Below are 24,388 nucleotides of genomic sequence, written 5' to 3'. Positions count from 1 at the left end.
TTTTTTCCAGTTAGAGAAGAAGGAGAGAGATAATAGTAACTTATAATATAACCATGTATTATGTAACCTATATACTATGTAACCTGTACTATATATTATATAACTATAACTTATAATAACCCAAAGAAAAAGCAGCAAAAAGGAGGAAGCTATGTGTGCATATCAGAAATCCATTCAATATTCAAAATACTTAAAAGTTTCTAAATCTGCATTAAAAAAATAAGTAATAATACAGTATTGTTACAAAAGTCATAGCATTTATGCCAAAAGAGAACTTATTGTATCAATTTTTGATTATAGATAAGATTGTTTTTTCAAAACTAAATAAATTATGCATCTCAGGAGTGCTATTATTTTTCACTTTTCTCAAAATTGCAGCACTTCAGGATTGATACAAACATTAACTCCTCAAAAATACTCAAACCCCAAAGCTTTGGAACATAATTTAGTATTAACATTAAAGGATTTCCCTATAAATCTATTGTGCATGTTAAAATATGATAGATTATAACACTTTTTTTAAAAAAAAATATGTATTTGTTATAGCCTGGTCAGCAAACAAAGCCAACAAAACCTACAATGTAGTAAAAACAAGCACTGAAAAAAGTGAACCATGAGTGATCGTAAGTGGCAGGTCTCCCTAGCCTAGGAGAGGAATCGGTGCCCAGGCCGTCTGGCTGGGGCTGCCACCTACTCTGCCCAGGGTTCAGGGGAAGTCCCAGCTGACTCACCAGCTCTGGCTGATCTCCCAGCTGGTGTCACGGATGGCAGAGCACAGGAGCCCGAAAGGCCACCCCCGTTCAGCTTTGCCAGGGTGGAGACCAAGCCAGTTCTTCCCCATCCAAGGCCAGCGTCTTCCTGGCACTGGAAACCCCTCGCGGTCCAAGTCAATCTGCAGCACGTTCTTGCTGAAAACGCCTCTGAATCCTAACTCTGTGTGGGGTGACTTCGAGACCAGGGTCAACTAGACCAGGCTAAGGAAGCGACATCAGGCGGATCGGGACGACTTTTGCTGGGACAGCTCAGTGATGGGTTCCCTGCAGTTCAACTGTGTGCTTGGCTTCCCCTGGCCCCCGCCCCCACCTACTCCCCGCTCTCACTTTATCTTTGGATGAATTGGGTGGGGCCTGTCGGAGACATTTCCTCCAGGTTCCTCAAGGTGCTAGGTCCTCTGATCTTGATACAGAGAATCCTCGACTTACAACCACTCATTTAGTGATCGTTTGAAGTTACAACGGTACTGAAAAAAATGACATGACTTTTTCATCTGCATGCCTTGGTCAAGTGATCAAAATTTGGACACTTGGCAACTCGCATGTATTTATGACGGTTGCACTATCCCAGGGTCACGTGACCACCTCTTGCAACCTTCTGACAAGCAAAGTCATTGGGGAAGCCAGGTTCACTTTCACAACCATGTTATTAACTTAACAACTGCAGTAAAAATAATCTGGCTTTGAATGTTAATAAAACAAAGGAGAACATTGTTGATTTTAGAAAGAGACGGCATAGTCATACTCCACTTTGCATCCAGGCTGCAGCTGTGGAGATGGTCAATAGTATGAAGTACCTGAGTGATGCAGATATCTAACAATCTGACTTGGTCTCTTCATACATTATCTTTAGTGAAGCGTGCAAACCAGCATTTGCATTTCCTGCATCTAATGAGGAGAGCACATCGTTCTCCTTCTATCCTGGCCACTTCTGACAGAGGCAGGATAGGGAGCGTCTTAACAAACTGCATCACTGCCTGGTTTGGTGGTAGCAGAGCCTCAGACAGAAGGTCCACACAGACAATAGTGAGGACAGCCAAGAAGAGTATAGGAAACCTGCTTCCCATGATTCGGGTTACTGCTTTTAAGCGCTATATGTACTTTGAGTTCCAAGTATTGTTAGTGAACCCGCACACCCACTTCATGGTCTGTTTCTGCTGCTCCTCTCTGGAAGGAGGTTTCGAAGTATTTACAGCAGCACTACTAGATTCTGTAACAGCTTTATTCCTTATTATGCCATCTGTCTTGTAAATTCACAGGGTTCTCTTTTTTTGCCATGTACATGTATACATTCGAACTAGACTGTGATGTTTCTCTCTGTGTGTCATGTGTGTGTGTATCTGGGTATATGCATAATAGTATTTTGGGGGAGCTGAATGCAATGAAATTTCATTTTAATGTATGCTGATTAGTGAACATTTAAAGTAACCAAGATTCTATTCTATTCTATTCTATTCTATTCTATTCTATTCTATTCTATTCTATTCTATTCTATTCTATTCACTCTACTCTACTCTACTCTACTCTACTCTACTCTACTCTACTCTACTCTACTCTACTCTACTCTACTCTATTCTCTATTCTATCCTATTGGGCAGCCACAAAAATCTTCTAAATAGATAAGTAACAACTGTGGCACGGAAAGTCATAAAATGGAGCAAAATTTACTTAATAACTCTCTTGTTTACTCACAGAAAGGTTGGCCTCAATTGTGATCGTGAAGTTAAGGACCAGCTGTAATGGCCTTCCCCCTCTCCCTCCAGTGGGGGGGGGAGCAAGGATAAAAAGGAATCGCTGCCCAGGATCCTCCTTCTCTGAGGGTGGCGTCTCCCCGTTTCTCCCTGCCAGGCCATGAATGTCATCTACGAGACCTTCCACCTCCCTGGCTATCGGGCAGCCCTGGCTGAGATGCACCTTCAGCTCTTCATCCCTCTCCTGAAGCAGGTCCTCTACGTGAAGCAGCTGGACTTGCCAGAGGCCTTGAAAACCAGGCAGGAGCTCATCCTGAGGGAAAACCCCACAGCACTCACCTTCCAGAGGTACCAAAAGGAAGAGGGTCACACCTCTCAGCACCAGTGGCCCCTTCCCCCTCCCCCCCCCAGACAGAGCAGGATCTGCAAGGGCAGGTCGGGCTTTGACCTTCAGGCCAGCATAGCATCCCCCTGCCCTCCCCACCCCAGAAACTTCCCTGCTGGCCCTAGTCCAGGATTCCAAAAGGGGCCAGTATTGACCTCCAAGGGTCAGTGGGACTATCCAAAGGGTCAGTGAGTGGCTGGGGGTCAGTAGATGGTCCATAAATGATGGAAATCCCAAAGGTGCTTTTCAAAAGTCAACTCTACTTTCTTAATTTTTTCTTGAAAACATTTCACTGCTCATTCAAGAAGCTTCTTCAGTTCAGAGGAAATGAAACGTTTTCAAAGAAAAAACCTAGTTACTTTTGAAAAACACCTTTGGCAGAATATAAAAAGCTACAACTATGGATGGACATTAATAATAGCATCGGTACTAAAACCTCTAGCAATTAAAGCCAAACATTAGGGTCGTTAGCAACTTCTAGTCTAAAAAGGCAGTCAAGGGCAGCTGGGAAGGAAAGTCGGGGTGCAGCTTTGGCTCACTGCCCTGGGGAAAGGCCGAGAAACGAGCCAATCCTCACCCTGTCAGCCAAAATGTCTGTGCTTGCAGCCCTGCCAGGTAGGATAGGATTTCAGATCCCCCTTTTAAAAATATCTCACAGGTAGAGAGGCATGGACAGCCATTCATTCTGCACACACCAAACCTTCTCCGGCACCTTGGCTCGTCTTCAGAACCAGGGGGATTTCAGCACCCAGAGTCTGCGCCAAGTCCGATGTCCGGTTCAGGATATTTGTTAAAAGCACCAGCAGGCAGGAATCAAAAAGGGTCGATGGCAACATAAAATTAAAGAAAAGGGAACCGTCCTGGGCCCTCTTGGGGCTACAGGAGAGTTTTTCTGTCAAAGTCCAACCAGCTGGATTTGCAGAAGGGACTGTGGAAAGTCTGGGCCCATATGCCGTTCTGTTTTCACAAGCCCCCCTTCAGCAGCCCCCTCCTCAGTCTTTCCGGGCCACCCTGAGGTCAACCCCAACTGTGGGCTTTCTGCAGTGGGTCTGCCTGTGCCGTCAAACGGGCGAGCGGAGCAAAGGGCTGAGGCTGGAGCAAAGGAACGGGGTGCCCTGCTTTTTGCGTGCTCCTGGGCAAGAGGCTAGACTTGGAGGCCCACTTCCTGGCAGCCCCATCACGAATGGCAGTGGCTGAGGCCAGGGCTGGAACAGCAACTCCTTCCGAGAAAGAAGGAACCCTTCCACCTTGGGAAAGACCAGGCCCCGCCCGAGGGAGGAGGAGAGCACCCGTGACATCCATTTTCTACCTGCAGCACTTCAGGGGAGATTGTGAAGAGCCTCTTCTCTGTGGCCGGGGACTGGGCAGTCTATGCCTGCATTGAGTTCCAGCAAGGCTGGGTGGTGCTCAGCAACCCCCAGCGCTTTTTGCAGGGCACACGTCTGCTGGCACGGTAAGAGGCCTGGCCATGAGTGCCCCCTCCCCCCCAGGACACCTGAGTCCTGCGCTGTCCCCTCCAGGGGTCAGAGGCAGTGGCCGTCCTCCCTCTCTCCCCAGGCACACTGTCCGGGTGAGCCTCTGGGGTCAGATCCCTCCTCCAGGGATTGGGGGTGGGGAGCGCCCCTTTCTCTGTGCAGCAGCCCCCCCTTCCCCCCTGGGCTGGAGCGGGGCAAATGATCTGCTTTGATCAGCCCAAACGTGAAGAGTGAGCTGAGTTGCACCCTTTTCCCGTCCTTCCAAGCAACTAGGAAGCTGGTGGGGGGCAGGCTGTGGGGCTCTCCTTGGGCCCCTCCCAGTTCCCCTGCCACAACAGGACAAGCAGGGTCACCCTCTCCCCCCCAAACGAGGAGAACCAAGGGAAACCCTCCTCCGGTGCCAGGTGGGGCCCTCAAGGATGCCCATGAAAGCGGGGTGGGGGGGCAAGGAGGCAGGCAGTTCTCTTGGCTGCCCCCTAGTGGCCTCTGCCTCTCACATCACAGCCATCACCCCTCTGACTCTGACTTCCCATCACGCAGGGCCATGACTGAGTGCAACAGTGCCCAGATCCCGGGAATCTTTGGGGAGGCTGCCCTCATTCTCAGCAGTGAGGAGGATGAGCTGAAGAAGATGACGGCCTTGGCGCTCGTGATCGAGGTGAGGACTTGCCTGGAGTGGGGGGGAGGGTGTCCTAAAGCCACCAAGCGAGGCGGAGCTTTGTGGATGATGCTGCCCTCTTGTTCCAGCTGACTGCATGCACACACACACACACACAAAACACACACACGTCCTCCCATACCCCGGAGCCTGTTCATGTTTAGCCTTTCTGTCCCCTGAACAATCATTTGCCAATAAAGAAGAGGTCCTTTTACTTCCTCAGTTTCTCAAGAGTTCCTCTGCCATCAAGATGATGAACAGATTCAGCCTCCGGGAGCATCTGGAGGAGGGCCTGGCTGCACCCAATCCCTCAGTGCAAGACCTCTGCCTGAAAGGGCTCAACAGTTTTGTTTTCCAGCAAGGGAAGGTAAGAGCTGTTTTGCCCCTCTGCGATTCCTGACTTGCTCGGGTCAAACACCAGGCGCCACACAGGTCAGAGTCTGAGATGGATTGGCTCAGAAGGCAGGAGCGCAGAGGGTGACCCAGGCCAGGTATTAACTCTGCACACTTTTAACTCTAAAATCCTCAAGTTTTACTTTTCCTGCTAGGAAGAGCCTGGCTTCTAGAGCATCGTGGTTTCTTCTCATTCCCTTTCTTACTGCCTAGGTGACTCTCTCACTTGCATATAAGGGCAAAGCATTAACTTCCCTTCTGAAAGGGCATTAGAAGCTTTCTGATAATTACTTTCCAAGAAACATATTTTAAAGGCACATCTTTCATTTACACTTATCTGCTTAATTTCCTGAATCTCCATGTGCTCAAGCACAGTCAGCTCAACAGTGCAAGGTAGATAAATCACCTAAACACTGAAAGCAACAACACCCAAAGGTGTTTGGGTGTGACGGACCACGTGATCCTTCAACCCTCTTCCCAAAGGCATAGGTGGTTGACGGCACTTGGGAGGGTCCACCTCAGCTGGGCTGCCAGATGCGGCCTTCCAGAAGGAATGGCTCTAACCCAGCCTCCCAGTAGATAAGAGTGCAGTTCAGGATCCAAAAGGAAGGCTTCCCTTTTTCACAAGAGGCTGGATTTGCGTGCTCAGAGACAAAATACATGGATTAAAAAAATAATTTCCTGTAATGAGGGCCAAGGAATGAAGGTCCAAACCTTGAGTTGTGCAAGGAGGGTGACCAAACATTTCATGTGAAGCCAAGTCACAATCTTTTGGGGGGTCTATTTCTCAATTGAAACCATACAAGAGGCAAAGCCTGAGGCTACATCAACTGTGGCTCTTGACAAACTTTGCCCAGTAAAATTTTAATTTTCCAGTTGGCCCATCGTTCCCCCCAAGACCACTGTCATGGCATGAGTGGCAGGGAGTCCTCAGGCCAGAAGGTGAGTGGGCCAGGAAACACCAAAACAAACTTGTATCCATGTGTGCTAGCCAAATAAATAAAGTCAGTTTGTAAATAGGGGAAAAGAAGGTGGGTCTGAGATACACCCCCCTCCTGAGTCCTTGGCCGAGAAGAAGCACTAGAAGCTTGGCACATAAGGCATTCCAGAAGCTTCTACCCAGACTCCAAGAGCGAATCAATCTCTTTGAATGGCATCTATAGTAGCTTGGGTGCTGCAACGTCCTTCTGCATGTATTTGCTGAGCCAGAAGACGAGAACAGTACACAGAACAATTGCTCATCCATCAGAAACCATCCAGAAGGAAACTTTCCAAGAGGCACCACTGAGCCGCTGGCAGGCAGCAGATGCAACATCTGAGAGAAATATGAGCATGAAGCTCAGATGCAAATACTGAAAAAGAGAAAGGCTATTGATCAGCCCTCTTAGCAACCCGATCGACACATGGTTGCCTTTGGTGAGAGTAGCATCATCGCACTAGCAAGAGGAACAATGAATGATAGCTGGTGGGAGAAGATGCACCTCTGAAAGGGAAAAGACTGGGACCGCCTGGCCATCTGAATGCCCGAGGAGACCAAGAACCCTCCGCATCCATGAGGCGCCAACTGCATGGCAAACACCAAAAGCACGCTTATAGCCAGTGACAACAGTTGTATCTCTAGCAACATAACAAGGCTGAGGTAGGGCAATAAGTTTGTTTGTTTGTCTATAAATAAATAGCACCACTTGAGCCCAGCAAGAGCTACGCCTGCAGAGAGAGTCAACTTTCTCAGGAACAGGCCACTCACAACTTTGAATAGGTTACAAACATTCTGCAGGCCCTGCGCTGGTACCAGAAGGTTCCCGGGTGCAGTTCAAAATGCTATTTTTATTGGTAAAGCAGTCTGTGGCTTGGCATCAAGGTACCTTCAGGACAGCCTGCTCCAGCCAGATGAGCTTCCTGGGAGAAACTGCTTTTGGTAGGTGGCAGAAATCCTGTAGAGACCGAGAGGTAGGCAGTTGACTGGCATGAAACAGAAAGAAACAGAAAGCCCTCCAAAGGGAAACCTGGGATAGAATTAGTGGTGGACTAGACCAGAATTCCCCCCCCCCTTCCCACTTCGTGGACGGGGGGGGGGGAGGAGATGGATGGTTTTGCATGAGTAGCGGGCAAGCCCAAGGGTGCGTGTGCTTGCCTGCCTCTTCGGCAGCCAGTTCTGAAAGGCTCAAAGCTTGGTAATGTGCCATGGCCCGGGGACCTTGGATTAGTCTTTTCCGAAGGGGGACAATATTCCAGGCAAGATTGCCAGTCAGAGGGCAGATGTTGATCAAAGAAATCTCTCTGGATCAAAGAAAGATTTTGAGATAAGCCCTTTTGTACTCTGAACGGCTGCTCCTCAGAAGTGAATGTACAAGCAAAGGTTTTTGCCACTGGCTCCTGAGTGGAGCAGCTGGGAGTGAGAGGTTTCCATCTTCAATTTCAACTGCAGTGTAGCCCATGAGCATATTAAATCTAGCCATTCCCATTTCTTAGTCACTTTTGAAGTTAGGTAATCCTACAGATAAAGAGTTGCAGCAAGATAAAGACCCCTTTTGATAGATGTATCTGTTTTTCTGGATTACAGACATAAAAACAAGATCTAAGATCTAAAAATTCAGGAATAGTTAACCAAAACCTAACTAACATATGATTTAAGAACATTTTAAATGGACAAAGAAGGCAATAACTTTTTTTAATCTTTACTACTTTTATTTTTGGTAAAAGTTATTTTGTATAAGCTTAACCTATACAAACAGATCAGACCTTGGGAATGTGTTCTGTTTACAACTAAAGCATGCAAATAATTGGCGGATTTTACAAAAAAAAAGATGAAACTCTGATACTTTGGTGCTATGGAGAAGTGAAATGCAATGTAGCTATGGAATTCAACATGCAATTTTGAAATTGTGGAATGTGCCATCAGAGATGAAAATGTTACAGAGGTAGAAAGATCAAAAAGAGAAAAAAGGGAGAAGTTTGTTTTCTTATTTCCCCCCTGGGTGAATTACTTCTGTCTTTGGAATATAAAATTAAAATGGCAAAAACAAGAAAAACCTCAAGAATGGGAAGAAGGTGGAGTTCATTAGAGCTACTTGCAGAAAAGGGAATAACACCAAATTTAGTTTAGAAAATATGTAGTAAGTTAATATGTTTTGATAATAAATTGACAGGTTTTGAAAAAAAAAGAACGGGTGAAAATAATTGCTGAGGTGAGAGAAGAAGATGAAAGAAGGAATTGGGAAAATGGAAAGTTCTGTAAAACAAACACTTGGAGAAGTAAAACAGATTAATGAGAAAATGGAAATTTTAGAGAGCAAGATAGGGATAGATAGTTAGAAAGAGAATTAGATAACTGAGCCTATCTGGGATTAAAAGAGAAGGAATGCTACTTGAGATTTAGAACAATGAATTGTTCTAAATCTCAAGCAGTTCAGATTGAGATATTACAGAGAGGATTATTAAAAATTTAGCAAATTTTGGGAAGATTGAGAAAAGGAGGATACTAACGCAGAGGTTGATTAGGTTTATAGAATAAATTTCAAATTTTTCAAAACAAGAAATGTCCAAAGGGATGTTTCAGTGCATTTCCTCCAAATGAAAACAAGTGATCAAGTTTTGCAGCAACATTTTAAGGGGAGACTGAAAATGGATAATACAGAAGTAATTGTTTTAAAGGAAATTTCTATTAGGCTTTTACACAAGAGAAAAAAAACTTTTTTCTGAAAAAAAATAAAACAGAAAAAAAGGTTTCCTTCAGATGGAACAAACTGGGAAGGTAAGATTTTTACTTTGAAACAGCAGAGAATTTAACTGACTTCAGAAGATGAGAGAATTTTTAGAAAAAAATAAGAATGATTTGGAAGAGACATTGATTTGGAAATGTCAGGAGAGGCACAAAAATCACAAAAGATTCAACAGGAAGCTAAAAAGAAAGATAGAGAGTGTGGTATCACAGGAAGTGACTTTTCTAAGTTTTTGGCTTGATCACGGAAGATATTTGGAGCAAATGCTCCTCAAAAGAGAAAAATAATTTGTCTGAAATGATATAGGGCAGGGGTCCCCAATCCCCGGTCAGTGGACCAGTACTGGGCTGCGGCCTGCCAGCAACCAGTACGCACAAGCAAGCAAGGGCCCATCCACAAGATGCAGGCAGCATGCAAAACCAAAAACCCTCCGGTACACAGAAAAACACCTCTCCACGGAACTGGTCCCTGGTGCCCAAAAAGGTTGGGGACCTCTGGTATAGAGTCTCCTGCCTGAGAAGGGGGTTGGACTAGAAGACCTCCAAGGTCCCTTCCAGCTCTATTATTATTATTATTATTATTATCGATCATCGCACAGTCAGCCAGATGTTCAGACTGGATTTGGCATTTTGTCTACCTATCGAGTCCTTACCCAGGACCTGGGATAGGCAGATGTGGATGTTTGATGGTATTACAGGTATCGTCGCAGGATGGAAGCAGTTCCTAATAAGGCCGCCTTTTGCAATTGACTAATAGCGAATTTGTCAATGCCAATGGTGTTCAATTGGTGCTCCAGTTGTTTTGGGATTGCACCCAAGGAGCCTATGACTCTTGGTACTACCCTTGCTTGCTTTTGCCACAGTCTTTCTATTTCTATTTGTAGGTCTTTGTATTTTGTTATCTTCTCCAGTTCTTTCTCTTCTATTCTGCTATCTCCAGGCACTGCCACATCCACTATCCAGACTTTTTTGTCTTTCTTATCGACAATTGTTAAGTATGGGGTGTTATGTTGCAGGTGCTTGTCTGTTTGAATTCTGAAGTCCCAGAGCAGTTTAATTTTATCATTTTCTATGACTTTCTCTATTTTATGATCCAACCAGTTTTTGCTTACAGGCAAATGATATTTTTTGCAGATATTCCAATGCACCATTGTTGCTACTTTGTCATGCCGCTGCTTGTAATCAGTCTGTGCAATCTTCTTGCAACAGCTTACCAAGTGGTCCACTGTTTCTTCAGCTTCTTTGCATAGGCGGCACTTACTGTATGTTGCTGTCTTCTCAATTTTGACTTTGTATGCATTTGTCCTTAAGGCTTGGTCTTGTGCAGCCAGAATTAGTCCCTCGGTCTCTTTCTTCAATTTTCCTGCTCTTAGCCATTGCCAGGTTTTATTATTATCTGCTTTCCCAGCTATTTTTTTCATGTATTGGACATGTAGTGCTTTGTCTTCCCATGCCTCTATTCTGTTCTTCATTTGGTCTTTCTTGTAGGGCAGTTTGGTCTCTCCAGTAGTTAGTAAGCCTTCCTGATATACTAATTTCAGTGCATCTTCATCATTGTTCTTCAGATATTCTTCCAAAGCCATTTTTTCTTCTTCAACCATCTGATGTACTTGTAGCATTCCACGCCCACCTATTTGCCTTGGTAGATAAAGTTTATCAATGTCACTGCGTGGATGAAGGGCATGATTCATTGTCATTATTTTTCTGGTCTGCCTATCCATTGCTTTTAGTTCTGCTTGAGTCCAGTCCACTATTCCAGCTGTGTATCTAATGACTGGGATTGCCCAGGTGTTGATTGCCTTTATGGTATTTCCTCCATTGAGTTTGGATTTTAAGATCTTCTTCACTCTCTTGATGTATTCAATTATTATTATTATTATTATTATTATTATTATTATTATTATTATCATCATCATCATCATCATCATCATCAATATCATTATTATTATTAAACCAAAAGATTATTTGCTTACAAGAGACTCATATAAGAAGGATGTAAATATTTGATTTATAAAAATTTGTATGAAGAATTTATCTCAGCAATTTAAAAAAAGAGAAACAAATTGAGCTGTTTGTACATTAATCCCCAGCTAAAACCAGGATTCCTACTTAGTGCAGAAAATTTTAAAGATTCACCCACAATTGAAACTGGAGGGACTTTTTTCCTGACAACTGCAGCAAAATTATTACATGCACAAAAGTGCAAAGACTTGACCTTACCTACAATTAGGTGAAGATGATGGAACTCGCTGAGATGGCCAAATTGATGTGATTCTGTAATGAAATTAGAGAAAAGATAATTTCTATGTTTATTGCTAATTGGAAATCTTGTTTGGCTTTTCCATGAAACAGAAAAAAAGGAGCATGACTTATTGTTTTTACGATTATAAATAAACAGATAATACAAAAAAGAATGTTTGTTTTTTGTAACCCTAAAGTAAGAGGGAATTTTGTACTTGTAATACCTGCTGAAAAGGAAGTTGAACACAACTTCTGTTTTTTTTTAGCACTTTTGACTTTTTTCTTTCTTCTCCGTTTCTTTTTTGTATTAGGTTTGTTGGTTTTTATTTTCTTTTTAATTATTAATAAAATTTCTATTAAAAAAAACCCGAGGTGTAAAAAAAGCTGAGAAAGTTTATTCTTCACTCAAAAAGGAGGATACTTTCTCCACCCACCCCACCCTGGAGCTTCAGCAGTCCAGAGAGGGATTTAAATGCTGGGCCCAGCCAAGGAGGTTCGTGGCTTGTTCTCCTGCCAGCGGCTCTCAGAGGCCTCCCTGCTCCTTTGGGGAGTCACTGCCTTGGAAAGCCTCCGCCACGTTCCCCTCTGAGAGCAGTAGAAAGGCGGGGGGGGGGGGAGGCTGAGGCGGTGGGAGGGGGAAGCAATGGCCCCTAATGCAGGGGAGGGAGGGATCTGAGCTACATATCCCTGCTTCTGTACAGGGGGTCAAGGGGCCTACAGAGTGGGCCCTCTGTGGTAGTTTGGGCCGAGAGGATCACCAGCTGAGGGTCTCCCGGAGCGCACGGGTGGGCTGGAACCTGTGTCTCCTCCCCTTTTGTCCAACAAGGCAACTCACCCCTGCCAGACTGCTCCCTCCCCCTGAAAGCGGCCACCACCGTTCCTCTCAGAGTCTTTATGGTCCTGCTCACCTCACAGGACTGGGCCACCCACCACACCAGTCACGAACTCTGGGGACAGACACCCCCCCCCCCATGACGCCTGATGGGGATGAGGCAGGAGTCTTGTGCAGCCTTGCCAGGCCTGCAATTGCACTGGCCACCTAGATGCAGATTAAGCCAGATCTGCAAGCCAAAGGACTGGCAGAGCCTCATCTGCAAAGCTCTCTCTTTTCAAAGGGGAATGCAGGAAGAGGCAGGGAAGACCACCCTCCTGGTCCCCCCCCCCCCAGGCAGGCGTTGTCCTCTGCCATTTGAGACCACGGCAAACTTCCCTCTCAAATCTGTGTTTGCCTCCCTCTTGTCTGCTCAGGTGAAGTCCCTGCGAGACCAACTTCCAACAATGATCAACTCTATTTTCAGTGGACGTGAGGAAGATGTTCTGGACGGGCTGAGTGACCTAATGACCACACTCTATGAAATGGATGGCCAGGGAGTTGGGCTCATCTCTGTTGACCTTGCTCTGAACGTCCGCTCATTTTTTGAGGATGTAAGTTTTAAAGAAATGGGGTTGGGGCTTCCATAAAAACATAAGAACACCTGCTGAATCAGCCCAAGGATGTCAAGCCCTTGAAGGCTGGTAAATTCAGGAGGAAAAAAACATATTTCTGGAATAGTCACCTTGAAAGTGAGGAGGATGTCTGAAGCCAGTAAGGGCAATTTTCTAAATTTATATTTTGAATTGAGGAATTTTGGGGGGGGGGTTTTCCTGAAAGAACTTGAACAATCCCAAGTTAATCCACTAAAATCTCTCTCCTCTTTTGCTGTCAGGTGAAATTCTTTGGGTTTCCTAAGAGCATCAAAACTGGGCTGCCATGACAGAAAAACTGTCAAGACACACTTCACACAAGCTTCTTGCTTTATGTGTCTCCATCAGGAAAGAGCGGACGTCCGGGCAACCGCCATCTCCTTGTTTGGGCAGCTGGTGATGAGATCCAAGGAAACGGAGAGAGCCCTACTGAAGAAAGAAGTGGTCTACAGCCTCCTCCCTCTGCTGCTCCATTTGAAAGACCGGGAAACCACGGTGGCCATGGCAAGTTCAGATGCCTGCAGAGGTGGCCGTCCTTTTGCACCTTCCTTGGAAGGGTGAAAGTTCAAGGGTAGAATATCTGTTTCTCCACTGAAGCTCCAGAGCTCCAGTCCTAGCCGGTATCTCCAGCTTGGCCTAGGAAGGATCCCTTCTGAAACACTGACTATCATCAGTGTAATCAGAAAGGACCCCGACACAAACCATCCTAGAGTCTTGCCTATGTGGCCTTGAATCCGGAGACAAATCAAGCCTCCAGTGAGGGCGCCCTTCTGAGGGGGTGAAGATTGAACTGGGTTCAGTAGCGCCAACATGAATGTAGAACTGGAGGATTTGAAGGGGGCACAGCAAAGTTCAACAAACATGGTCTGCAGGTGAAATTTATTGTCACAAGCCAACACTCAGGATGCAACCCCTGGCTTCAGTTACACAATAACTGAAGAGGGAAGTCCGGCAACCTTATAAGAGCAGACAAAGTGAGCAAACAGGAGAGTTTGGATGCAGCCCATTCCTCTTTCTGCCTCACGAACATGTCCCGCCACTGGGAGAAGCACGGGTTCTAACAAGCATTCAAGGTTTAGAAAAGGATGGCCACTTCTGTCGTTTGTGGGGTGGGATGTCAGTGACTTTGGCAGCTAGATCGATGACCAGCAGGATCCATCTTAGGCTGAGATGGCTTTGGGGGTCTTCTGCAGGGGGCAACTCACCCACCTGCCCCCCCTTTCTTCCTGATTGCAGAGCTGCAAGTTGACTCTCTTGCACTGCGGAGTCTTCCTTGGGTGGGCCCACCTGAAGCTGATGTTCCGCAGTCTAGCCTGGGATGATATCCGGAGCTGCTTGGTGAATGTGTGGAAATATTTGGTCAGTGAAGGGTTGCTTGGCAGTGGCTGTTTTTCAAATGGAGGTCATTGACAAAGTTAGTGTAGGCAGTCCTGGCTTTAAAAGCAGTGGCTTAATGACTGTTTGAAGTTACAACTGCCTTGGGACCATCCAACTGCCCTGAAACAAACAACCGTCTCCCCCCCCCCTTCACGAGACCACATTTGTGGTGCTTGGCCAGTGGCTTGCATTTACCAATGGTTGCAGCATCCCACCGTCCTATAATCACAATTTGGCTCTTTCCCATTGTCCTCTCTCTACCGGTCTGGCCACATCACGCAGGGGAATCCGCTGGAGAAAGCAATTATGCTTGGGAGAGTTAGCGGTAACAAGGAAACCAGGCTGCCAAAGGAGAGGGTGTGGCTGGTGGACACCGCCAAAGCTGGTCCCAGCCAGGCCACAGAGAGGAGTGGCGACTCAGGGAAGCCGTGCCAGATGAAAAGAGGGGGAGAGGCCCAGAGAATCGCTGAGTGGGTGACCTCGTCCTCTTCACCATGAATTCCTATGCCTTTTTTCTCTGCAGATGCGGAACAACCATGATAATATCCACATTTTCATATCCCAGGCCTTGGGATTCCTCCATCATACCCAGACCGAAATCAGGAACGGTGCCGCGCGGTTCATGGGTAAATCTCAGGAAATGCTTCTCCCGCCTTCAAATTGCAACCCCTTCCCCAGTCCTTTTCCCCTGAGCTTCTGTAGGGAAGGGGTGCACAGTGTGGACTCCGTGTCCTGAGGCAGGGATGAGGCCGGGAGGGGTCGGGTCCAGGGAACAGAGAGAGCTGTACTGGGACCAAGGGTGGCAGAGCAGCTTTTAAATGGTGCCTGGAGGGAAAGCCAAGAGATGGCTGGGGAGGGCACATGCCACAGAGGAAGAGCGTAGTACAGGTGTTGCAGCAAACAGAGCCCAGATTGGAAGTGGGTCATTGGGCAGTTGTGTTGGCATCGGCCTTCCCATAGATTGTTGCAGCCCCCAGAATGACCAGGCTGAAAAGGAGAGGTCGTCTCTGAGCTCCTTTCAGAAGGGAGAGAATCGCTCCCAATTTGCTCAGCAAAGAAACTGAGGTGAAATGGGGAGTCACAAAGCTTTATGGATTCACAAGGTTTAGTGCAGGACCAGGCACCCCTTGCAATTTCGTTTCCCTTCTGTTTTAATAACACAGCAAGCCAGCAAAGCAATTCTTACTGTCAGTTTCTGTCCTCGTTGTTTTGCCAGAATGACTCCCAAGGGCCTGGTCAGCTTTCCAGACTCCCCTCCTCTCCGCTGAGTGGTGCCGGGAGAATCCTCTGCTAGTTTGTCCCCTCTCGAAGGCTAAGAGGAGGACAAACCCTTTGCCCCCTTGCTCTCCAGAAGCCACAGAGAGCCGTCTGGGAACCGGGCCAATGGCCCTGGATGACTTGGCTTCTCTGCCTCCGGCCAGGCAAAACAAAGCGTCTTTGCCAGGCACATGCCGATGCCAGGACAGCTCGTCTCTTCTGGGCTACAAGACAAAATGAGGGGCACGGGGGGGGGGGGAGGAAATTGGTGTTGTCAAGATGTGAGTTTGCTGTATTGAAGCCTGAGTGAGGAGCGGACTTCCTCTTTCTCTTTCTGTAAGCCTGCCAGGGTGCTGCTGTATAGAATGCAGGTTTAATACAGCCGCTTGCCCAAGTGGGCCAACACCCTCCTTTTTAATGAGGAACCCTTGTTGCCTGGCATATTTCTGCAGACCTCGGGCAAGGGGCCACTTAGGGGTTCACAAAACAAAGCAAAACTATCCAACTGTTTTTTGGTGTAGGCTACACGCTCAACTATTACAGCTCAGAACTGTCTAAAAACCTGGAACAGGAGGACCTTTCCCACCTGAGCCAAGGTAGGAGGGGAGGGATGGAGGAGGCTCCCCCTTTGCCCAGGTTCCATGCTGCTGCTTCCCCCACCCCCACCCCCGCCATCCCCTCCCTCTGCTGAAGGCTCCCTGTGGGGTGGCACCTGGGGGGGAAGTGGGACTGACCTCCCATTTAGAGGCTGCCCTCTAAATGCCACCAGGCCCCTCCCCCCCACCCGTGGTTTTGATTTTGTGCTTCACCTATGCTACTTCAGTCCCTGGCTCAGAGCAATAACAGGCTCACGTATAATGATGCAATAATTGACAAAAATAATACTGAAAATAATTCAGTGTATGAAAAATTGCAGAAGCCCAGAATTAAAAGGGGTCTTCTGGTTGAAACCCTGCCCCGACCAGGACTCCTCAGAGCCATCCCAGAGAAAAGGTGTCCAATCTTTACTGCAAAACCTCCAATGACGAAGGCCCCCCCCCCCAACTGCAGGAATCTGTTCCACAATCTGCTCTCATGGTCAGAAAATTCCTCTACTATTTCAAGTTTGGAGCGATCTTTTTAGAGCCCCCACCTGCCTTGGTCCTTTTGTTAGCCTGGGTTCCCCTTCCCTGGGATAATTTTTTGAGTATTAAGCGATCATAAATGTAACATGGTACAAAAAAAATGGTGCTGTTTTTAACTTCCTGAATATTAAGAGGTCCATAAAGCTCCATCCGTGGTGGTGGTGGTGGTAGGTCTGTGTTTGAATCACCCATTTGACATAGTTTGCAAGAGGGGGACGTTCAGGAAGAATTCCTGACAAGCACAAATAGTCTTGCCACTTCTAGTGTTAACCCATCTGCATAACTTTTTTAAAAAACTAATTCTAAATATCTCAATAAATAAAAAGGATGTTTTTACCTAAAACCAAAACTATGCCTGAAAATATGCCATAGCAAGAGACTGTGTGTGTGTGTGTGTGTGCACGCGCGCGCCTTTTTCACATGCACAGCAAGGTCCTTTGAGGTGAGCAGAGAGGGGCTCTTCCAGTGTCGTTAGGGCACCCTGGAAAAGATGGGGAGGGGCTTTCTCTCTCCTCAAGAGACCATCATTCAGATGCAAATTTCAGAAAAGCATCAACCAGATTCCTCCTCCTCCTCCTCCTCCTCGGGAAAATTCATAATAAGGTACAGCATTTGGACTAGAGTTACAGAGGCTGGAGGGAAAAGACCACCTGGACCTCATTCAGTCTGGATTCAGGCCTCAGCATGGGACACTCTGGTTGACAGGTTCAAGATGGAGGGAAGGGAATTCTCCTGGCTCCGCTGAAGCTCTCATCCCCCTCAGTACCATCAACCCCATCATTCTCCTGGGCTGGATCCAAGGGGTTCTCTTGCTCCCTGAGTGGGTGGGAGAGCTCAGTTATGAAGTTCCCCCCGCCTCGTTCTCCGTCCCCCATCCCTTCCCTCCCATTCAGCATCTACAGAGCTGCTGGGAAGATGGCATCCACAGCATGGGGTGAGCTACCAATAAGCTGAAGGGACACCATTCTACCTCCATCCCCATCACAGTTGAAACTTTATTATTTTCTACATTTGTTGAGACTCCTAGTTTGCTCTGAGCCTTAGATTTCCTGACATCTTTGCAGATTTGAGCTATTTGCTGGTGTTTTGCTTTAGTTATGTGTCCCTCTGTTTATTACTTCTTATGCAACCATGCTGGTTTCATCTAGCATCTCTTATTTTTCTTTCTCACTGGTATTATGCTAGACTAGGCTTTTATAATTTCATTATTCAGTTTCCCAAGCTTCTTGAGTTAGTTTCTCCTTTAAGATTTCCATTCATGGAAGTTCTGTGTTTGTTGAAATGAGCTCTCTTAAAGTCTAAGCTGCTCATTTGATTTTGTAGAGTTATCCTGTGGTAAGATGGGCAGCCAATAAATTTGATAAACAAATAAATAAACAATAATTTGATATCAATAGGACATGTTTAGTCTTCCCACAAAATTCCCACAATTTCAACCCCCTCTATCATTCTATTCCTATTAGTCCAGTGTAGCTGACCTTCTGGTTCCCTCCTCTATTTTTGAAGCTGGTCTGTAGTCTACACCTATGGCAATGCCATTCCTTTTTCTTTTTTATTAACCCAAATGCACTCGAGGAGGCATTCATTCTTTGTGTCTCTCTCTCTGTGTGTGCATGCACACACACATTTCTGTAGCCGTGTAGCTATTTCATATATAATGCAATACCACCCCCTCTTTTATTAGGTCTGTTTCTTTTGAATAATTTAAATCCCTCTAGCTCAGACATGTCAAACTTGCAACGTCACGTGACGGCGTGCGACGTATTGGAGCTTTTTCCCCATTGCCGGCAATGGGGTGACCGCAGTTTCCTTGTGACGTGTCCAGCCCGCAAGCTGGCAGTTTGAAATCCCTGCTCTAGGTGTATGTTCCAGTTATGGGTTTAATCCCGCCCAGTTTTGGTAATGGCAATAACCTTGTATCTGCCCTGATATACTTGGATTTCTAGTTTGCCCTGTTTGTTCCTCATATTTCGAGCATCAGTTGTGCAGGCATCTGAGTTCTTTTGACTGAGCCTGTACTTGCTTCCTACCTCTCCTGTTTTGTACCCGAGATTCCTTGCTTTCTTACCACTTGGTGGATTAGCTTCAGGTTTATGTTTGGGATTAGGTAGCAAAATTTGGTTTTCTCCCCCTCCGTTTTTAGTTTAAAACTCTTTGAGTGAGCTGAGCCCATTGTTCTCCAAAATCGTTCTTTCTGGTTCTTGTGAAGCTAGGCAAGCGCCAGAAAATACTTGGGTGCTGTGATTTTAAAAATCTCCATCAATCTTAGCAGAACCTGGGCTCACTATAACCTTCTGGGTTCACTGAAACCCTTCTTTGTAATCTGTACACTAACTTTGTTCTAGTTTTTCAGAAGATGGAATCAAGTTCAAATACCAGCATGGTCCATTTTGCAAAAAACTACCGGGTAGTTTTGCAGAAATTGTCCGTGAAAAGGAGGTGAGGAATGAGAAGGTATCAACCTCAAATCTTATTCAAAGCAAGGAAACACAAGCCAAATTCTCCTGGCGAACCTGGTCTCAACACCAGGATGGTGGTGGTGATCATGGTGGTGGTGGTGGGGGAACTGTCTCTATACAGAGGATCATAGCTCGGGTGGGGGGAGGTGGGGGCTGCAGCTCCCTGAAGGCCCCAAGGCCCCTAACGAATGTCAGCTCAAGTGGACCAGAAGGGATAGGAGCCAGATATGGGGAGAGGATGGCAGCCCCGAAGAGAAGCCGGAGGGAACAGCAAAGGCTCAAGAACCTTCTGCCCTAACAGGCTGGCCGGAGCTGGAGAGAAGGACCCACACACAAGGGACAGCAGCGTTCCAGGTGAGGCACGGGTGGGTTAGGGTCCAGGCTCCTTCCTTGGATAATCCCTGCCATGCTCACACAACACACACACTCACACAGATTACTTTTCCAGGGAATGGCACTCTGGCTACTCCTTGCAAGAGAGCTTGCTTCTCTTAGGTAATCCCCATGAAAAACAGACTAAGTGATCAAAGGGGTGTTTGGGGCAGAGGATTCTTTGCATGCAGTAAAATGAAGAGCAGATCCACTGAAGTCCGTAAGACCAGAATTCGTTATGGGCTGCCAGTGGACCCACAATAGTCCTTACTTACTATTCTTTTAATGACTGTTAGATGTTATGTGCTCAAAAGGAGACTTACATCAAAGATGAAACTGCTGCAGCATCCCACAATCTCACGATCACCATTTGTGACCTTCACAGACAGCTTCCAACAAACAAAGTCAATGGGGAAGCCAGCAGGAAATCAACAGTTGCAGTAGAGTGATATGCTTAATGATTGCGGATGATTTGCTTAACAAGTTGGTTAAGATGGGTGGCTATAGAAATTGAATAAATATTTTAAAGAATTGGGGCCAGAACTGACAAAGGTTGGGCACAGTAACAACATGTTACTTTACAAACATGCCATGGAGTGATGGAGTTGTCAGCTCTAATTCTAAGTTGACATGTGGGCTACCTATACATTCAGACTGCGCCCTGACCACGTGATCTATTGCTTTTTCATGTATTTATTTATTTTGTAATTTTAAAGCTTTAACGAAATTGGGAGGGGGAAGCTCACCTGCTTGGTTATAACCAGATTGCCAGAAGCTTGCCTCCTTATGACCAGTTGCAGCATCTCACTGTCACTTCCCCTTCCCACCAGCAGAGTCATTAGGACTGCTGAGGAGTCCCTCTCGTGGCTGCCCAATGTCCTGCCTCCACCCTCCAAGAAGCAGAGAGGCCCCAGCCGGCCTCTGCCCCACCTCTGTCCTTGACTCAGGCAGCCTGCTGGGTGGGGAGAGCAGCACTGGAGCCACCCACTGTGTCCCCCACTGGCCGGGAGAAGGAATGGCTGGGTGGAAGATGTGAATAATCTTTCTGCAGACGCACACAGCATCACAAGGGATAAACAATGCTGAAAAAGAAAGAAAATGACTGGACTCCACATTCCCAGTCTGCACCAGAGCAGAGACGGGGCTGGCTTCGTTCTCTCCAGTTCCTTTCCAAAGACAAGCGCATTGCAAGACTGGCTGAAGGGCAGCATTTGCTTCAATGTATGGGGGGAGAGGAGTGCGACAAAGTTGACCCTGCCTTTCTCCCCCCTCCCACATAGAGAAATCACACCTGGAGTGTGACAGTAGAGCCGCCAGCCCACTGCTGTTGCCCCCTGACTCCCCAGGCCCAGGCCGATCCACGCTGGAAGAGAGGGGGATTCTGGGCCTGTCCACCCCCAAGCAAGTCAGACGGACACTTGCCCAGCGAGGTCAGTCTGTGAATTCCCACCCCAGCTCCCTTGAACCCAGGCACTGCGCGTTCACGGTTGTCCCCTTCTGCTCACAGTCGAGACCTGGGCAGGCCCTCAAAAGACCCGCCACTTAGGCAAACGTCTCCGCATCCTCTGACCACCGCAGGCAAGCAGCACAGTGAAGCCAGTGAGAGAGAGAGGGCGCGCTCCATTGAAGCCCCTCCGGGAATCTTCGTTTCCACCTCTGCTGGTATTGGAGGGAAGCAGAGCCCGCGGTGTTGAGGCATCTTCCTGAGCCAGCTGGATGAGCATCCATAAAGGTAGTTGCCAGGAGAGCGCCTCAGGCCTTCCCACATGGGGACGGGGCTTACAGGCAGAGTCTCCCAGGGCTTACAACCGCAACCCTTTGCCTCCCCCACCCAAGCCAAACCCATTTTTTTTTAGCTTCTGAGGAAGGCTTGGAAATGGCGGTGTAAAATGGGACTGCTCATCATGGGCATTATTATCTGTGTGAAGGTCCAAGGGAGCAGCGAGATGTCTGGAATGACTGAGGGAGGGCAGGAGGAGGAGGAGGAATAGGTAAGGGGGTTGGACTCAGGATTGCAGTAGTAATAACGTCCTGAAATGCCCTTCTTTGTGCTCAGCTGATAGGTGAGGCCACAGGATCCCCAGATCCAAAGGGGGGATCCTGATCAGAGAGCACCACCTTGAGAAATCTCCACCTGCCTTCGTGCTCCACCATCAGCATCTGATCTTGGCAAATGGTTGCAGCACCAGCCCTGCCGGGTTCCGTGCTTGAGGAGCTGGCCGAGAAGGCTGAAGCTGCCTTCCGAGGACGTTGCTGGGCTGGTGGTGGAGTTTGTTGCCAGTCCTCCCCAAGTGAACCCTACGATGCATTCCAGCCATGGGGTGGGAATCCTGAAGAGCTCCCCCTCAAGAGAGGAAACCCCAGAGCTGCTCAATTCTTCTCCGGGACAGTTTCCAAGTCAGTGAGGCTGCTGAAAACATTCAAAATAAAACTGTTCCTGGTCTAAAATAAATCTCTCTCAAGACTCTCCCTGCAGTGGAATATTATCAAAGTTTTTTAGAGCAGTGGTTCTCAACCTATGGGTCGGGACCCCATTTGGGATTGAAGGACCATTTCACGGGGGTCGCCAAACAACGCAGTCCGCCATTTTTTCCCCTGTTCCTTAGCTGTGCTACTCCCTTTTATTCTATTTGCTTTTGAAAGCCAACAGAATAGACTCTCTTGAATAGAGTCTAATACTATTGGCTTTCAAAAGCCAATAGGAATTGTCCAGGCTGTCTCTGCCCTGCTGAGCCCGCCAAAAGTCCCATTCTGCAAATGGTACTGCACCAGTTGAGTAGTTCTCGACTTACGACCGGTTAGGGGTCACGGCATTAAAAAGGTTGAGAACCACTGTTTGAGAGTGATGCATGTATGTGGGCATCACCCCAACGGCAACAGCACCAACACAAGAACCAGCGAAAGGCAGTTCGATCCTGCAAACAGGTCAACAGAACCAACAGATAGGGGTTGGGGGGTGAGAGGTGCTTCATACGCTGTTTACATAAATTGGGGGTAGATGCAAATGATCTAAAACCGTGGTGGCAAACTTATACCATGTGTACCAAAGGTAGCACACAGGGCTCTCTCTGTGGGCATGCATGCCATCACCCTAGTCCTAGACCTTCAGCTGGGTTTACAAAAGCTTTTCGCTTTAGGCATCCGCTGCTGTGTGCAAAAAAAAAAAAAAAAAAAAAGGGCAGCCTAGAAATTTCAGTACCCTCCTAATCATACCCAAGCACTCCGAATTTGTTGGCGATGTCCATTTTCCTCTCCGAGTTCATGGTGACCTTACCCTAACCCTAAGTGGAATTTTCCTCCAATGGCATTTTCCCATGTATTTTACCAGAAACCATAGATAGCGCAGGCTACAAAAGTCAGTCCCCTCCTAACGATACCCAAGCACTCCGAATTTATTGGCGACGTCCATTTTGCTCTATGAGTTCATGGTGACCTAACCCTAACCCTAAGTGGAATTTTCCTCCAATGGGATTTTCCCATGTATTTTACCAGGAAACAAATAGCGCAAGCTACAAAAGTAAGTGCCCTCCTAACCATACCCAAGCACTACGAATTTATTGGCGACATCCATTTTCCTCTATGAGTTCATGGTGACCTAACCCTAACCCTAAGTGGAATTTTCATCCATTGGGATTTTCCCATGTATTTTACCAGGAAACATAGATAGCGCAGGCTACAAAAGTCAGTGCCCTCCTAACCATACCCAAGCACTCCGAATTTATTAGCGACATCCATTTTGCTATATGAGTTCATGGTGATCTAACCCTAACCCTAAGTGGAACTTTCCTCCAATGGGATTTTCCCATGTATTTTACCAGGAAACATAGATAGGGCAGCCTAGAAAAGTCAGTGCCCTCCTAACCATACCCAAGCACTCTGAATTTATTGGCGATGTCCGTTTTGCTCTATGAATTTATGGTAACCTAACGCTAACCATAAGTGGAATTTTCCTCCAATGGGATTTTCCCATGTACTTTACCAGGAAACATTGATAGGGCATGCTAGAAAAGTCAGTGCCCTCCTAATCATACCCAAACACTCTGAATTTCTTGGCAACGTCCATTTTGCTCTATGAGTTCATGGTGACCTAACCCTAACCCTAAGTGGAATTTTCCTCCAATGGGATTTTCCATGTATTTTACCAGGAAACATAGATAGGTCAGGCTAAAAAAGTCAGTGCCCTCCTAACCATACCCAAGCCCTCCGAGTTTGTTGGCGATGTCCATTTTGCTCTGTGAGTTCATGGTGACCTAACCCTAACCCTAAGTGGAATTTTCCTCCAATGGGATTTTCCCATGTATTTTACCAGGAAACATAGATAGGGCAGGCTGGAAAAGTCAGTGCCCTCCTAACCATACCCAAGCACTCCAAATTTATTGGCAACATCCATTTTGCTCTATGAGTTCATGCTCATCTAACCCTAACCCTAAGTGGAATTTTCCTCCAATGGGATTTTCCCATGTATTTTACCAGGAAACATAGATAAGCAAGCATAGAAAAGTCCGTGCCCTCCTAACCACACCCAAGCACTCCCAATTTATAGGCGATGTCCATTTTGCCCTATGAGTTCATGGTGACCTAACCCTAACCCTAAGTGGAATTTTCCTCCAATGGGATTTCCCCATGTACTTTACCAGGAAACATAGATATGGCAGGCCCTCCTAACCATTCCCAACCACTCCAAATTTATTGGCAACATCCATTTTGCTCTATGAGTTCATGCTCATCTAACCCTAACCCTAAGTGGAATTTTCCTCCAATGGGATTTTCCCATGTATTTTACCAGGAAACATAGATAAGCAAGCATAGAAAAGTCCGTGCCCTCCTAACCACACCCAAGCACTCCCAATTTAAAGGCGATGTCCATTTTGCCCTATGAGTTCATGGTGACCAAACCCTAACCCTAAGTGGAATTTTCCTCCAATGGGATTTTCCCATGTATTTTACCAGGAAACATAGATAGCGCAGGTTACAAACGTCAGTGCCCTACTAACCATA

The 24,388-nt window shown here is 46.8% G+C and overlaps 2 protein-coding genes across 11 annotated transcripts in view; one reads left to right on the top strand and one right to left on the bottom strand.

Annotated features, from left to right (window-relative positions):
• The window catches only part of LOC120303925 (maestro heat-like repeat family member 5), a 51,517-nt gene extending 29,583 nt beyond the window's left edge, over positions 1–21,934 (top strand). For 5 of the 6 annotated variants that reach the window (XM_039333874.1, XM_039333875.1, XM_039333873.1 and 2 more), the window contains 14 exons: positions 2,622–2,812; positions 4,165–4,302; positions 4,865–4,982; positions 5,206–5,349; positions 12,586–12,762; positions 13,150–13,305; positions 14,038–14,160; positions 14,702–14,804; positions 15,957–16,031; positions 18,905–18,998; positions 19,320–19,372; positions 20,671–20,820; positions 20,969–21,122; positions 21,447–21,934. In XM_039333874.1, coding sequence (XP_039189808.1) covers positions 2,622–2,812; positions 4,165–4,302; positions 4,865–4,982; positions 5,206–5,349; positions 12,586–12,762; positions 13,150–13,305; positions 14,038–14,160; positions 14,702–14,804; positions 15,957–16,031; positions 18,905–18,998; positions 19,320–19,372; positions 20,671–20,820; positions 20,969–21,084 — 1,638 coding nt within the window. In that variant the 3' untranslated portion in view covers positions 21,085–21,122; positions 21,447–21,934. The remainder of the gene's footprint in view (positions 1–2,621; positions 2,813–4,164; positions 4,303–4,864; positions 4,983–5,205; positions 5,350–12,585; positions 12,763–13,149; positions 13,306–14,037; positions 14,161–14,701; positions 14,805–15,956; positions 16,032–18,904; positions 18,999–19,319; positions 19,373–20,670; positions 20,821–20,968; positions 21,123–21,446) is intronic. The other variant, XM_039333876.1, reaches the window with a different exon arrangement.
• LOC120303927 (ribosome biogenesis protein WDR12 homolog) overlaps positions 1–24,388 on the bottom strand; it is a 69,874-nt gene that overhangs the window by 27,306 nt on the left and 18,180 nt on the right. For 2 of the 5 annotated variants that reach the window (XR_005555557.1, XM_039333880.1), the window contains exons 6-8: positions 15,365–15,659; positions 11,317–11,370; positions 7,241–7,309 (exon numbers count right to left, since the gene is read on the bottom strand). The exons of 1 other annotated variant lie outside the window; for it this stretch is intronic. Coding sequence is in view for 1 of the 4 variants with exons in the window: in XM_039333880.1 (XP_039189814.1) it covers positions 7,241–7,309; positions 11,317–11,370; positions 15,365–15,659 (418 nt within the window). In the remaining 3 variants the exon portion in view is untranslated. The remainder of the gene's footprint in view (positions 1–7,240; positions 7,310–11,316; positions 11,371–15,364; positions 15,660–24,388) is intronic. 2 more of the 5 variants (XR_005555558.1, XR_005555559.1) reach the window with 2 other exon arrangements.

This window comes from Crotalus tigris, unplaced genomic scaffold (genome assembly GCF_016545835.1).
Source record: "Crotalus tigris isolate CLP2741 ecotype Arizona unplaced genomic scaffold, ASM1654583v1 scf7180000024513.1755786, whole genome shotgun sequence".
NCBI lineage: Eukaryota > Metazoa > Chordata > Lepidosauria > Squamata > Viperidae > Crotalus > Crotalus tigris.
Note: the sequence above shows the minus strand (reverse complement) of the source record. Positions and strands in the feature narration are given on the sequence as shown.